The 12,693-nt window shown below is 37.2% G+C and overlaps 1 protein-coding gene across 3 annotated transcripts; it reads right to left on the reverse strand.

Moving 5' to 3' along the window:
- Positions 1-484: 484 nt before the first annotated feature.
- Positions 485-7,220, reverse strand: LOC103453843 (homogentisate phytyltransferase 1, chloroplastic-like). 3 transcript variants are annotated; one of them, XM_070814934.1, is made up of 14 exons: positions 7,034-7,220; positions 6,851-6,940; positions 5,997-6,044; positions 4,681-4,967; positions 4,416-4,499; positions 4,249-4,323; positions 3,810-3,893; positions 3,219-3,308; positions 2,892-2,993; positions 2,433-2,528; positions 2,227-2,298; positions 1,996-2,091; positions 1,278-1,382; positions 485-816 (listed from the first exon to the last, which is right to left on the reverse strand). In XM_070814934.1, exons 2-14 carry the CDS (start codon positions 6,891-6,893, stop codon positions 775-777), a joined length of 1,224 nt encoding a protein of 407 aa, XP_070671035.1. In that variant the 5' UTR covers positions 6,894-6,940; positions 7,034-7,220; the 3' UTR covers positions 485-774.
- Positions 7,221-12,693: the final 5,473 nt, after the last annotated feature.

Genomic DNA, 12,693 nt, shown 5'->3' on the forward strand with positions numbered 1-12,693 from the left:
AAAACAAAGGAAAACTAATGAAAATGGCTTGAAAACTTTGAGTTTTAACGATAAGGACAAAATAAATGATAAAGTGAATAGTACCAAGATTGACTTTTTAGTGTTAAAATGTGGTTTTTCGTTAAAAGTGAACAGTACCAAGAGCTTTTCGTTAAAGTTCCCTTAAAACAATGAACCTTGAAATGACATTTCTCTAATTGGGCTACGATTCTTTTGCAACTTTTTACGATGGTTAGGATCTTCGTTGTCTGACTCTATCTTGTTGGGTTGTGAACTATTTTAGTACATATATGCAAAAGCGTGACGGGATGACACAAGCATAAAAAATCATATTAACATGCATAATTAGTGGAACATTGAATTCCGTTTAATCATATTAAACTAATCCACATGATCGTGATTAATCAATGTACTTGTGATCATGCAAAAATGAATGAAGAACACGTGCATGAACTTAGATTAGGTTTAGAACTCCAACATTAGATTTCATAAACGAACGGATTCATTGAGATTTCAATGTTCATTATACTTGCTTAAACTTCAATTTCAACCAAATATTCATAATATTTGCTTAAACTTCAATTTCAATCGATATGCAAAGGTCTTACGCCTCAAACTTTCCAGCTTTTCCCCGGAAACCAGGCCGGGACGGTGAAATAATGTACCAAGGAAATATCGGAGAGTACAATGTACGTTGAATAACCCAGCAACAGCGTTCGATTGTTACCCCCTAAGATTCCGAAAGCAACCTTTACTTTGACATAAGTTGCATCGTCATCTAACAAGCGGTATAAGTAGATACTCAGCGTAGAAAAGCTGCAAGAAGAAAAAAGAAAGAAATGAATAAAAAGTATGCCACATTGGAATTTAAACATACCAAAATGAAATCACAAACAAGTTGTGTACAATCCATAAAATCAACGCTAGCAAATGGCACGTTGAAACAAGTAAAGCTGGAAATCGGTCTTAGGTTGGAGTCTCCAGACGGAGTCCAACTTCCAGACCGCACAAACCAATGGTTCTTAGAGTTTTTGAGGGATTTTCTCATCTCCAAGAATATAGGCATTTGTTGTGCCTGAACAAAATTCGAGCCCTCGATAAAGATAAAGCATCCAACAAGCAATACTTGAAACAGCAGTATGAGGGCTTGAATTAGCGTGTGGAATGTTTGTAAGATGTTAACAGCAAAACTGATGAGGCAAATTAGGGTCACCTTTGGTTTTTGACATACTCTATTCCACTGCAATTGCATTCAAGTAGCAGTAGCAAGCATTTACCTTCCATATAAACATGTAAAAGGATGTGATTGCAGCTTTGCTGTTGAGATCGACAGATTTGGCTCTGTTCCACAGTACCAAAGCCAAAATTGTATGTCCCAAAACCTAAAACAATGCAAATACAGAATAAATCAATATCTGCGTTCTTGGCGCATTCTTCAGTTTCCAGTATCTGAACAAAGAGGTTATAGATGCACAAAACTCAATAGAAAGATGGGATTATGAAAACGCACTTAAGGTTCCCCAAAATATTATTAACTTCTCTTGAGAATATAGGAGCACCGCTTGTTCTCATGTAAAACCAAACACATGAAAAACTAATTCACATGCATACAATACAAACTGAAGTGGCCTCATATGACAGTTTAACACTTCATATGTTTGCATTTGAAAAGGAAGGCAATGAGTTAGAATCAGAAATTTAGAGTTAAAGAGCGATCGGTAGAATTTTAAGAACCCTTTACGTGGACACCTAAACTTCACAACATTACCAACTATTTCATAATAGCGAACGGCATGTGAAGGCAGAAAAGTACCAACTGAAAATAAATCATTAAATTCATGCTTTCCACTGCATTTATACGTTCTTCAGAGTTAAACGCGTATAATTCAAAAATTATAGAGAAAGGAGAAATTGTGCCATTCGGTAACCTAGAATAAGTGAAGATTGGTAACGCTCACTACTGTTCTCTTTAAATTTAGAAAACTGAAACATTACCGTGACGCATTTGCTCAACATGAAGCCCGATGATGCTCCCAATAAAACGGCAACACCATAAGCCATTTCAAGTAGCGAAATACAAATCCAAAAGACCTGCCCAAAGATAATTAGGATCAAAACTATATATGCTCGCTTACCACCATAAAAGTCCGAATACTTTACAGATGTACGAATACATGTATATCAGTGAAACTGTATATATGCGTGTATTAAAACTTAAAAGGCTACCCGCTTTTGTCCCATGCGTACTGTAAAAGACCGGATGCCGAATATTTTATCTCCATCAATATCAGGTATGTCCTACATGATTCCACGGTGTGAATAAAATCGATCATCATTTTTTTTTTTTTATCATAACTTCACGAAGTGAAATAATAGCAAATGCATAAATCTACTCGTGTTCTACTTGAAATGAACAAAAGAAAAGGTTTTACCTTAAATAATGCTATAACAACTGAGAAGAAGCTCATAAATGCAGTTGCAAAGATTAGTGGCCTCGAGAAGGCAGCTGGTCTTTTGTACACATGCATCTGGAAATCATTAGATAAATTAGAACTCAACCACTGAAAGAGCATCCAACTACATGACAGAGATGATCCGTTAACAGTATCTGTTGAGAGCAATCAATTATTATACTAACTACTTTATCCAAACAATTGCCCTTGCAACCGTCTTATGTGTGTGCACGCGCAGATATGTTTGTCCTACAAGCATTTCATCGGACACTGGCAACCATTGCTCAAGTGACAGATATCTTTCGATGATGTTATAGGTTGAAATTATAATAGCAAATGCCGCTCAATGTGGAAAATATATTGTGTAAATCAAGTATTTTCTGAGAGAATGAAACAATGGGAAGGTATTAATTGATTTCCTAATAGAAAATAACAAACCTGCATGTGCAGGAAAAAAGCAAGTTGGACTATCACTGCCCGAACAGCTAGGATACACATTGCAGCAACCACAGCAGACCTCTTCCATCTCAATAGTGGCAACTGCGATTATAAAAGACGGGTTCTGACTTATGCTTTAGTACAATCGCTAGATTTACATGGAAAAATTTTAGATACTAAAGTCCAGCCTTCCATATACTATGGAATAAAAACACTCTTAAACTAAATTTCATTCATCAAATTGGTTATCACGAGTGACATAAGCTTTCCTCATATAGATATTTAAGGAACGTCAATAAGATTACACATGAGCAAAAGCCAACTCACATTGATTGAATAAGCAGTTCCAAGTACAAAACTGACGAAAAGGGCCCAAAACAATGGCCATGAACCAACAACCCATCCAAGCCAAAAGCTCTGTAGAAAAGAATGGTTACGGTCAGAATGTTTTTCAGTCACAATATGATTACGCTTGATGTCTTAATTCTGATTTTGCATGTATATTAAGGTACTAGTAATTTGGTAGTATTCAGATGTCTGAAAAATCCGATGAAGTTTATTTCTTGCATGGAAACAATGACAATGCTGGCTACACAAATAGTTAGAGGAATAAGAAATAAAAACACTATCGAGAGCACTCGAATCCTTAACAATTTTAACCATAATAACTAAATTTCTAGTGAAGAACAGGAGGCAGTTTGCAAGCAAAAGTTAGGGAATCACATTACGGGCCCATTTGGTAATCTTATTTTCTTTGTGATTAAAGAGCAGGTGATGAAGAAGATGAAAGACGAGAGATGCAAAGCATAAAGGAAGAAGGATAATATAGTGGCTTTCAAAATAAAATCTAATAACAATTTTAAATGGTCTTCAGTTTTTAGTTTTAATTTTTTCTAATCCAAACATTGCCTTTGATACCATAATTAGAAAAGATGTCACAATCATGATGCCGGTTCCAACTGAATATTCCCCAGATGCCAACGGAAGATAAGGCTTGTTAACCTGCAACATACCATAAAATACAAGTATACAATTAGACAATTCACATATGCTCCAGTAAATAATCTTTTTGTTCATGACTTCCAAGAATATAAGCCAAATAATCCAAAGTGGCGCTTAATAAATTGAGCACAACTTGGTAATTGGTAACGTTTGAACATCCGTGAGTGTAGTGAGGGAAGCTTGAAATAATGGCTTAGTAGGCAGCTTGATAACTCTAGATAAAAGAACCTATCCTGGAATTCTACATGTAGAACCATCCTAATGGAATGCCCCCTTAAGATTCAAAAAGGCGACATAATTTACAATTCTTATTCCCCAATCATTGCAATTCTACCAGTAAACTCACAAAACCTACCTTGTCTATATCGATGTCAGACAACTGATTCAACCCAACAATGTAAATATTCATAAAGAAAGCAGCAACTACAGCCTGAAAATAAAACAACGAAGCATGTAAGAATAGCAATGACAACTGTACCCATGTAATCATTTAAGATTATCAACATCTATTAGAGGCATCACCTCCAGCACCCCTGTGAAAAATAATGGAGACAAATCTGACAGATTCTTGACTGCAAGGAGAGAAACTGAAATTATGCTCAATGCCTGTTTAGAGAAAAAAATAGGTCAGGTCTCTCTAAATCGATTTGAAAAAGTAAAGGAAAGGACAATAAAATAACAGTAATGATCCTAACTAATCTCAAGCACATATTAGTGGAGTTATATATCAAAAAGCTAAATTGGACAATGTCAAGATTGGTGATGATGATTCTGTCCCAAACTTAACTGTGCCTATAACTGTGTGCGGCCTTGAAAACCTGTAAAAAGCATCTATGGCATTTTTGATAGAGTTCCATATGCTTTTCGGATTATAGGCTTCAGGTTCAGATTCAAGAGGGTTGCCTGCAGTAGCATTCACCAAGAACTTTTTATCATGCCCCCTGTAGAATTTAGACTTTTCCTTAGTGCCTCCGGTATTTCGCTGAAAAAGATGTTGCTGAGATCCAACACCACAGTAACTTTCTAGGATATCCCATGCTCTGCACCTTGAAACTCTGACTGCTACATATGAACCTATAAGAACAAAGATCCGGGTTCCAGTAAGTTTCAATATTGAGAAAGGCAAATCATACATCAGTTTTAATATCAAATGAGAATTTGAAGCTTACTGTCTTACCGTTTCTTAAATTTCGATAAGCTAATAATAAGAGTAGATTGCACAATACATTGCTAAGTGAAGCGCCATATCAAATAATGCACAATATTCTGATTAACAGATGCTCCGGTTAGAAGATGTGATTACGAGACCTATAGACGCTCCAGTTAGAAGACCTACAGACACTCCGGTTAGAAGATATGATTACGAGACAGACGCTCAGGGCCAAAAGGGTAGAGCAAGACCTAGGAAGACCTGGACAGAGACTTTAAGAAAAGGCTTGGACTACTTGGATGTTGGATCTAACGGAAGACATGGCACAAAATAGAGCGCAATGGCATTCTAGGATTCATATAGCCGACCCCATTTAGTGGGATAAGACTTTGTTGTTGTTGTATTTGTTATTTTGATTAATAGATTTTGTGAGACAAAAATTCTTTCATATAAGAAAACATGAATCAGTAGGCCCACTGTGAATTACAGTACGCTTCTTATCCACATTATAAATCAGAATCCTAAACTAATGAGTTGTTATCTTGGAACTTGAGATGTAAGCCAGTACACTTTGAGCTAATTCTTTGAATAAAAACATCCATCACTACCTTGCTGTTAAAAACTTCCACCATGTGTAATCCCAACTAAGATATAAAGACTAAGAAGCCCAAACACATACAATGGAAAGTGAATAAAACAGTAAAGAAAGCTCTCTTACAGATCTCAATGTGCAGATTCAGCAACGCTGCATGGTTAGCTACAAACATTGATGACTATAATGTCTTGAAATAGTACTATCAGTATTTAAACAGCAATCACACTAAGCTTAAATTAAATACTATGCTCATATCCAGCATATGTTTGTATACAGCATACATGGAATCACAATACGAAATTTTTATTGCTCGAAAGTCAAAAGGGAGAATCAGACGTCGTGATGGGACCAGTCATACCTGAAAAGCAGTTCTTGTGGAGATTATCCCTTCTCCAAATGTTCCCACCTATGAATTTTTATAATGCATCAGAATTCACATTAAGCAGTCCAATTAGCAGGAATAAACTCACAACTAAACAATGAGTGCCCGTTTAATAACCATTTCGTTTTTTTTTGTTGTCGGTTTTCACTTTTTGTTCTATAGATAGTATAAAAGAATGTGGGAGAAAGGAGGAACCAAAAAAGGTGAAGGAAGGAAAATGACAAGAAAAAGTGAAAACTAAAAACCAAAAGCTGAAAAGAATTGTTAAGTTCTTTTTATTTTTGAGCTTCTGTTTTCATATGAGCTCCTTCATTTTTCCTTCCCCATTCCTCATTTCGCTCATATACCATCTCTATCTCTAGCAAAAGGAAAATAAAAACTAAAAAGTTTAAACGAAATGGTTATCAAATCTGCCCTAAAATACCAAATTCAATTCCATAAATGGTACAAGCAAAGGTAGAGTCAACTCAACCTAGTCACATCTTGAAATAACAACAAAAAGTAAAGAAGAAAAATTTTAAATTTAAGAAAACCCAGCCGAATAATTGTAAATTATTTCAGTCTGCTGATTCTAAAGACTAAAAAGAAGGAATCTTTGAACAGACAAAGATTTTCCCAGATAATAAGTACCTACAATACCACAAAATAGAATAAAAAATTAAAAAAATTAAAAAAAAAAAACAAAAACCAGCATTTGAAGCATCTGAAACAGTTACTAATTTCAGAGGAAATAAACAAATAAAGACATAATCAGAGACCTTAATAAATCAAGAACAAGAGAAAGCCAGAGAAAGAAATGAATATTTTCTGTAAAACTGATATCACAATACCCAAAGATGCTTTGGAGAAGGACCCAACAAGCGCAGAGTCCATGTGCTTCAGCCAACAAAGAAATCGATGCTTCAGTTCAACTGAGACCACTGTGAAAACTCACTGCCCTTAAGTAAGCACTCAGGAGAGGGAGAGAGGGAGAGTTACGTAATTAAAATGTAACCAGTGAGGTTATTTGATACCATAAACAATGAAATGGATGCGACATGCGAGTCCATTGTCCACGCGGGTACCAGTGGTCCAGTGTCCTTCAATTTGACCATGTGCCCTTCAATTTGTCCAGGCGGGTACCAGTGCCTTTCAACGTTCAATTTGACGTGCAGTGCAGTGCAAATTGCAATTCAGAAGCCCGTAAATGCTTGGGACCTTCGCTTCTGACATGCTGTAGGGTCGAACCTTGCAAACTCAACTGCTCATTACCTTACCAAAAATATCTGGACCAACAAAGCAAACTCTGACGGCGCTAGTAGGTAGTTGAATGTTGTTGTTAGCCTTATAAAGTTTGATTCAAAATCCAACTCAAAACATACCCCACCCATTCTAGGTTACTATATTAATCTCCACTTATAAGAAATGATCTTTCGTACGATTCTCGTCAAAGATGAATTTGAACCATATTATTGCTAACTCATTGTGAGGCTAAGCATACTCTCCCCCCTTAATGTAGACAATATTGTCTGTTAAAAGAAAATGGAATAAATTACTGAGAGATTATGTTTAATTATTTTGGTTGAAGATGATGTGATTATAGCATTACATTGTTTGCTAAAAAACAATTTCTTGTAGGTGTAATTTTGAACAAGATTATATTTAGCTTCTTTGGTTATCTAACGTCACTATTAGGTGGTTGAAGGTTGTTGTTAGCCTTATAAAGTTTCATTCAAAATCAACTCAAAACATACCCCACCCATTCTGGGTTGCTCAGTGATACTCATCTCCACTCAGTGGCAGATCCATGATTTTAAATTCGAGGGTTCCATTAATAAAGGTAAAAAAATTTATAAACAAAATTAACATTGAAAAGTCAAATATAATACATTTAATTCAAAAATCATAAGCAAAACAACATTACAAGCTATAAAATCCTAATTTGAGCGTCCACGATAGGATTTCATAGTCTGAAAATGTTCTATGATAGCTTCACTACCAATACATAAAAAAAGATATTTCTCAATATAAATAACCAAGTTGTCACTCAACCATCTTTCTCAATGAACAAATAGATGGTGCTATTGACTTTAGCTTGAAAAATCTCTCCATATTTTTTTATTTCTAAACTACACATTTAACAAAACAAACACAAAACATATACCAATTCTTAAAAAGGGTCATATTTTCTTTCTTCTCCGAGTTCGGTCTAGGCAGACTAGGTGGATTTAAGTAAATTTATTATATACCTTTAGTATTTTGGTGAATTTAAGGTATAAGATAAAAGTTCAAATAATTACAAGTTCATAGTAATTTACATAATATTTTTAGAGATCATATTGATTTATATTGAATTTTAAGACAAATAAGTGTGTTAAATATGTGGGTGTAGAAAGCAAAATGAGGCACTGGACGCATAAAGAGGGCAACCACACCAATTAGCAAAAATACACCTAGGGACTAACAACCCATTTTCTTTTTTGGAAAGATCAACTTGATGCTAGCTGTCCAAACGTGATTGGACCAATTAAAAAATACATTAAATGTGAAAGTTTGAGGGTGGTCAGGTGAGAATGAAATGATGAGAGAGACTCATTTAATCATCTTCTTCCTCTTTTCGTCTTTGCAATAACATAACCACGAAACCCATAAATTACAGAACACATTGCACATACCTCGTGTTCGAGTACGAGGGGTCCCTGAAAAATTTCTAGCAACGATTTAGGGTCGTCGAGGGGTCCTGGGACCTCCCAGGTTCCTCTGTAGATCCGCCACTGTCTTCACTTGTAAGTGAATGATCTTTTGTACGATTCTCGTTAAAGATGAATTTGAACCATAATATTGCTAACCCATTGTGAGGCTAAGCACACTCCTTCTTCCGTAATGTAGACAATATTGTTTGTTAAAAGAAAATGGAATAAATTACTGAGAGATTATGTTTAATTATTTTGGTTGAAGATGATGTGATTATAGTGTACCATTGTTTGTTTAAAAATAATTTCTTGCAGATGTAATTTGAACGAGATTATATTTACCTTCTTTGGTTAGAGATGGTTTGTGTCATATCGATTCTAAAGTCCAAGCTCAAACGTTTGCATTGACGTTTTTACCAGACGCGTGCGCCACACAAGCCGAGATCCAAGAGTGGCACGACATATTCTGTTGCTTGAGTCCTACCACAATGGTTGTCAGGACACGTGTGCAAATCTTAGAAGCCTCTTCAAATTATCACACTTTAATTCAACGGTACTATTATTTTCCATAATAATGATTTAAAAAAAATTGAAAAAAAATCATAATAATAAGAAATAATAAAATTTCGAATAGGAATAATAATTCTAACTGTTACACCCGATAACCTGGATAACCGCCCGAATGGATTGGATTTATGTATGAAAATTCAGGTATATTTTGAGTATGGAGAAAAACCGTGAATATTATTCGGTTATGGTTTTGGATATGGTTACAGGGGTCCCCAATCTATATCCGTATCCGAATACGAACCGAATAATATATAATATAATTATACTTATATATATATATATATGTATTTCATTATTCACCAAATCTATTACCTTGATAGTACAAAAATTGCATTGTGTGAGTTTTATTTTGTGGCAAAGTTAAAAAGTTTTGATATGAATCAAAATCTATAAGAATTTAATAGTATTTATGCGAGATATCAAATATCAACCAACATTATCAATGTTTAGCTTTAATTTTTATGTTCCACAAGATCCATTAATTAAATCATTTTATACATCAAATATTTAATGACGAAATTAATATTTACTAAATTATCATTCGTTAATTGGGCGAATATATTTTTTGTATTAATGAAGATGAATATAACCTTTAATCGATGGGAAATCCGTTATCCGGTGGGTATAGTTATGGATAATACTGTGAACACGGAAAATTCCTGAAACGAAAGAGACAAGAAACGACGCGCACAAACAAATATTTGGTGTTTGATGATTTTGGGTTACAATCTCTCTCTATTTTGATCCTCTGATTCGATCTCCGTAAGGTGTTGATTTGTGGGATGTGTGATTGATCCAAGGGTCGTCGAGGCTTGATCTTGGATGAACGAGGATGAACGGATCTTCAAGGGCTTTTGGGCTTGATCTTGAAGAATGGTGATTGACGGATCTTCAAGGGCTTTTGGGCTTGATCTTGAAGAACAGTGATGAACGGATTTCCGAGGGCTTTTGGGCTTGAACTCGAAGAACAGTGACGAACGAATCTTCGAGAGCTTTTGGGCTTGAACGGATCTTCGAGGGCTTTTGGGCTTGATCTCGAAGAACAGTGATGAACGATGAACGCTTTCTTCGAGGGCCGTCGAGGCTTGGGCTTGATGAACAGCGGATGAGCGGATTCGTTGATGTTGTCGATCCAAAGGGGCCGTTGGGGCTTGATCCTTGAGGATGAACAGTTGATGAACGATGAACGATGAATGCTTTCTTCAAAGGGCCGTTGAGGCTTGGGCTTGCAGGTGGATGATTGTTGATCCAAAGGGCCGTCGGGGCTTGATCTTGGAAGAACGATGAACGAAGAACGAAGAAGGCTTTCTTGATTCTTCGGGAACCTGGATGCTTGAAAGCTTCGGAGTTTCAGAGCTTCAGAGCTTCAAGGTGTGATATGAATTAGGTCCCCTCAAAATGAATGAAATGGGCTTGTATTTATAGAATTTTCCAAGGCCTAATTTTGAATATAATATCCCAGATGAAATAAGTCGTTTCTGCCAGGTGTTGACACGTGTCCTATTTGATGACTTTTCCAACTCATTTCAATTTTCGTTGAGTCACACGCTACGTGTAAAATTTATGTAATACATGAGCGTTGACACTTTGATTTATCGGTCAACATTTATTTACCGAAATTTCGATGTCTACAAATGCCCCCACTTCAAGGCACGTCGTATACATGTGCTTGTCACGTGTAGGAGATGCGTTTTGAAGTCCCTTACTGTAGATGTCGATCCAAGGGCCGTCGAGGCTTGAATCTTGAATTGGGCTGGAGATTTCTTCAAGGGCCATTGAGGCTTGTTCTTGAACTTTCGTTTGAAATTTCTTCAAGGGCCGTTGAGGCTTGTTCTTGAACTTTTATTTGAAATTCCTTCAAGGGCCGTCGAGGCTTGATCTTGAAGGTTGAAATTGGACCACAAGGAGCTTCATGTGGTAGATGATCTTTGGCTTTGGTAGTGGGTGAATCGACACGTATTTTGTTGCGCTTGTTGACTTTCCACAGCTTTGATCTTGAACTGGGTTGAAGGATTTTCTGGATTCCTCCAATTGTTGATTTTCCACAGCTTATTCTTGAACTAGGTTTTGATTCAAGGGTGGTAGACACTTAATCTTGAATCGGACTTGTGATTTCTTCCAGGGCCGTCGAGGCTTGATTTTGAATTTGGCTGGAAGCTTCTTCAAGGGCCGTTGAGGCTTGATTCTTGAAGGCTGACTCGAACACACGGCAAGCAGGCACGAGGTGAAGGTGACGACTTGTTGCTTTGTTCAATCTTTCTAATTCACACCTGAGTGGTTTGGTCAACGGTATGATCTTCGAGATTGATGGGCTCCTCTTCCAATTGGTGACTTGGTCTTTAAGGATTTGATTCAAGGGTGGTGAATCGGCACGTGCAGCCCACAACGCCTAGTAAGTCGACCCAAGAATTTGAGGGTCAAAACGAGTTCACCGTCCTCGGGCAGATGCGGCATCTTCTCGAGTTCTTCATCTTAGACTCTTTCTGCTGAGTTGACTGTGCGTGCTGCATTCTTCTCTGCTTGTTTCTTCAGGTAGATGTGGCAGCTTCTCGAGTTCCTCAGTTCGAACTCCTTCTGCTGAGTTGACCGTGCAGACCACATTCTTCTCTGCTTGTTCCTTCTGCACCTTGTCTCCACATGCTGCAAGGTATCATTTTCACTTGCCTTATCTGTCCTCCAAGCAGATATGGCAGCTTCTTTGAAAGTACAGCAGCAGTGGGAGGCGAGTACTCGATAGCAGTGTTAGGTAGGCAATCAGGGAAGGGTTCCAAGCAGTCGGTTCCTTACCCAAGTTTGAGTGGAGGTTCCGGCATATTGCTTTCTTTATCCTTGTCTTTGCAGGTAAGAACAAGGACAAAGAAAAGGACAGGGAGAGTGCATGATATGAGATACTCTTGCTTTCTACCCTGGTGATATGAGATACTTTTGCTTTGGAGTCATTGGCTTGCAGAGGTACCCCAAGGAATAAGGAACACTGAATGACTCGAGAGGTTTCGTTGGGAAAGCATTTTTGGAGATGAAGAAATGCTCTGTATGTCTGCCTTGCTATGGAAGGTGAAGGTGGACAGTTATAGGAGATCCCTTAATACCTGTAGAGGTACTATTCTTTCACTCGTGTCGGCAACTAACGCGTGATTGAACAGTAAACTTCACGTGCTTTCTCTTTCACCGAAAATCTTCGACAAATTGCCCGTGATTTGCGCAAAGTTGAGTGTGCATATGACAGGTGATGACGCGGCTGAAAAAGACTGGCGCCACTTCGATATCTGGGATCGGCGCTTCGACAAATTACCCGTGATTTCCGTAAAGCTGAGTTTACGTGTGACGGGTGCCGACACGTCTGGAAAAGCAAGATGCTTCTCCGATTTCTGAGCTTGCCTCTTCGATTTTTGAATGGCCTCTTCGAATTCTGAGCTCGCCTCTTCGATCTC

This window comes from Malus domestica, chromosome 16, assembly GCF_042453785.1.
Source record: "Malus domestica chromosome 16, GDT2T_hap1".
NCBI lineage: Eukaryota > Viridiplantae > Streptophyta > Magnoliopsida > Rosales > Rosaceae > Malus > Malus domestica.

Excerpts from the sequence above, each read along its gene's own strand:
- LOC103453843 (XM_017336620.3), bottom strand. The coding sequence starts at position 6,893 with ATGGACTCTGCGCTTGTTGGGTCCTTCTCCAAAGCATCTTTGG. Across the intron at positions 4,500-4,680 it reads CGCACACAGTTATAGGCACA|GCATTGAGCATAATTTCAGT; the intron begins GTTAAGTTTGGG and ends TTCTCTAAACAG. Across the intron at positions 2,092-2,226 it reads TACGCATGGGACAAAAGCGG|GTCTTTTGGATTTGTATTTC; the intron begins GTAGCCTTTTAA and ends ATCTTTGGGCAG.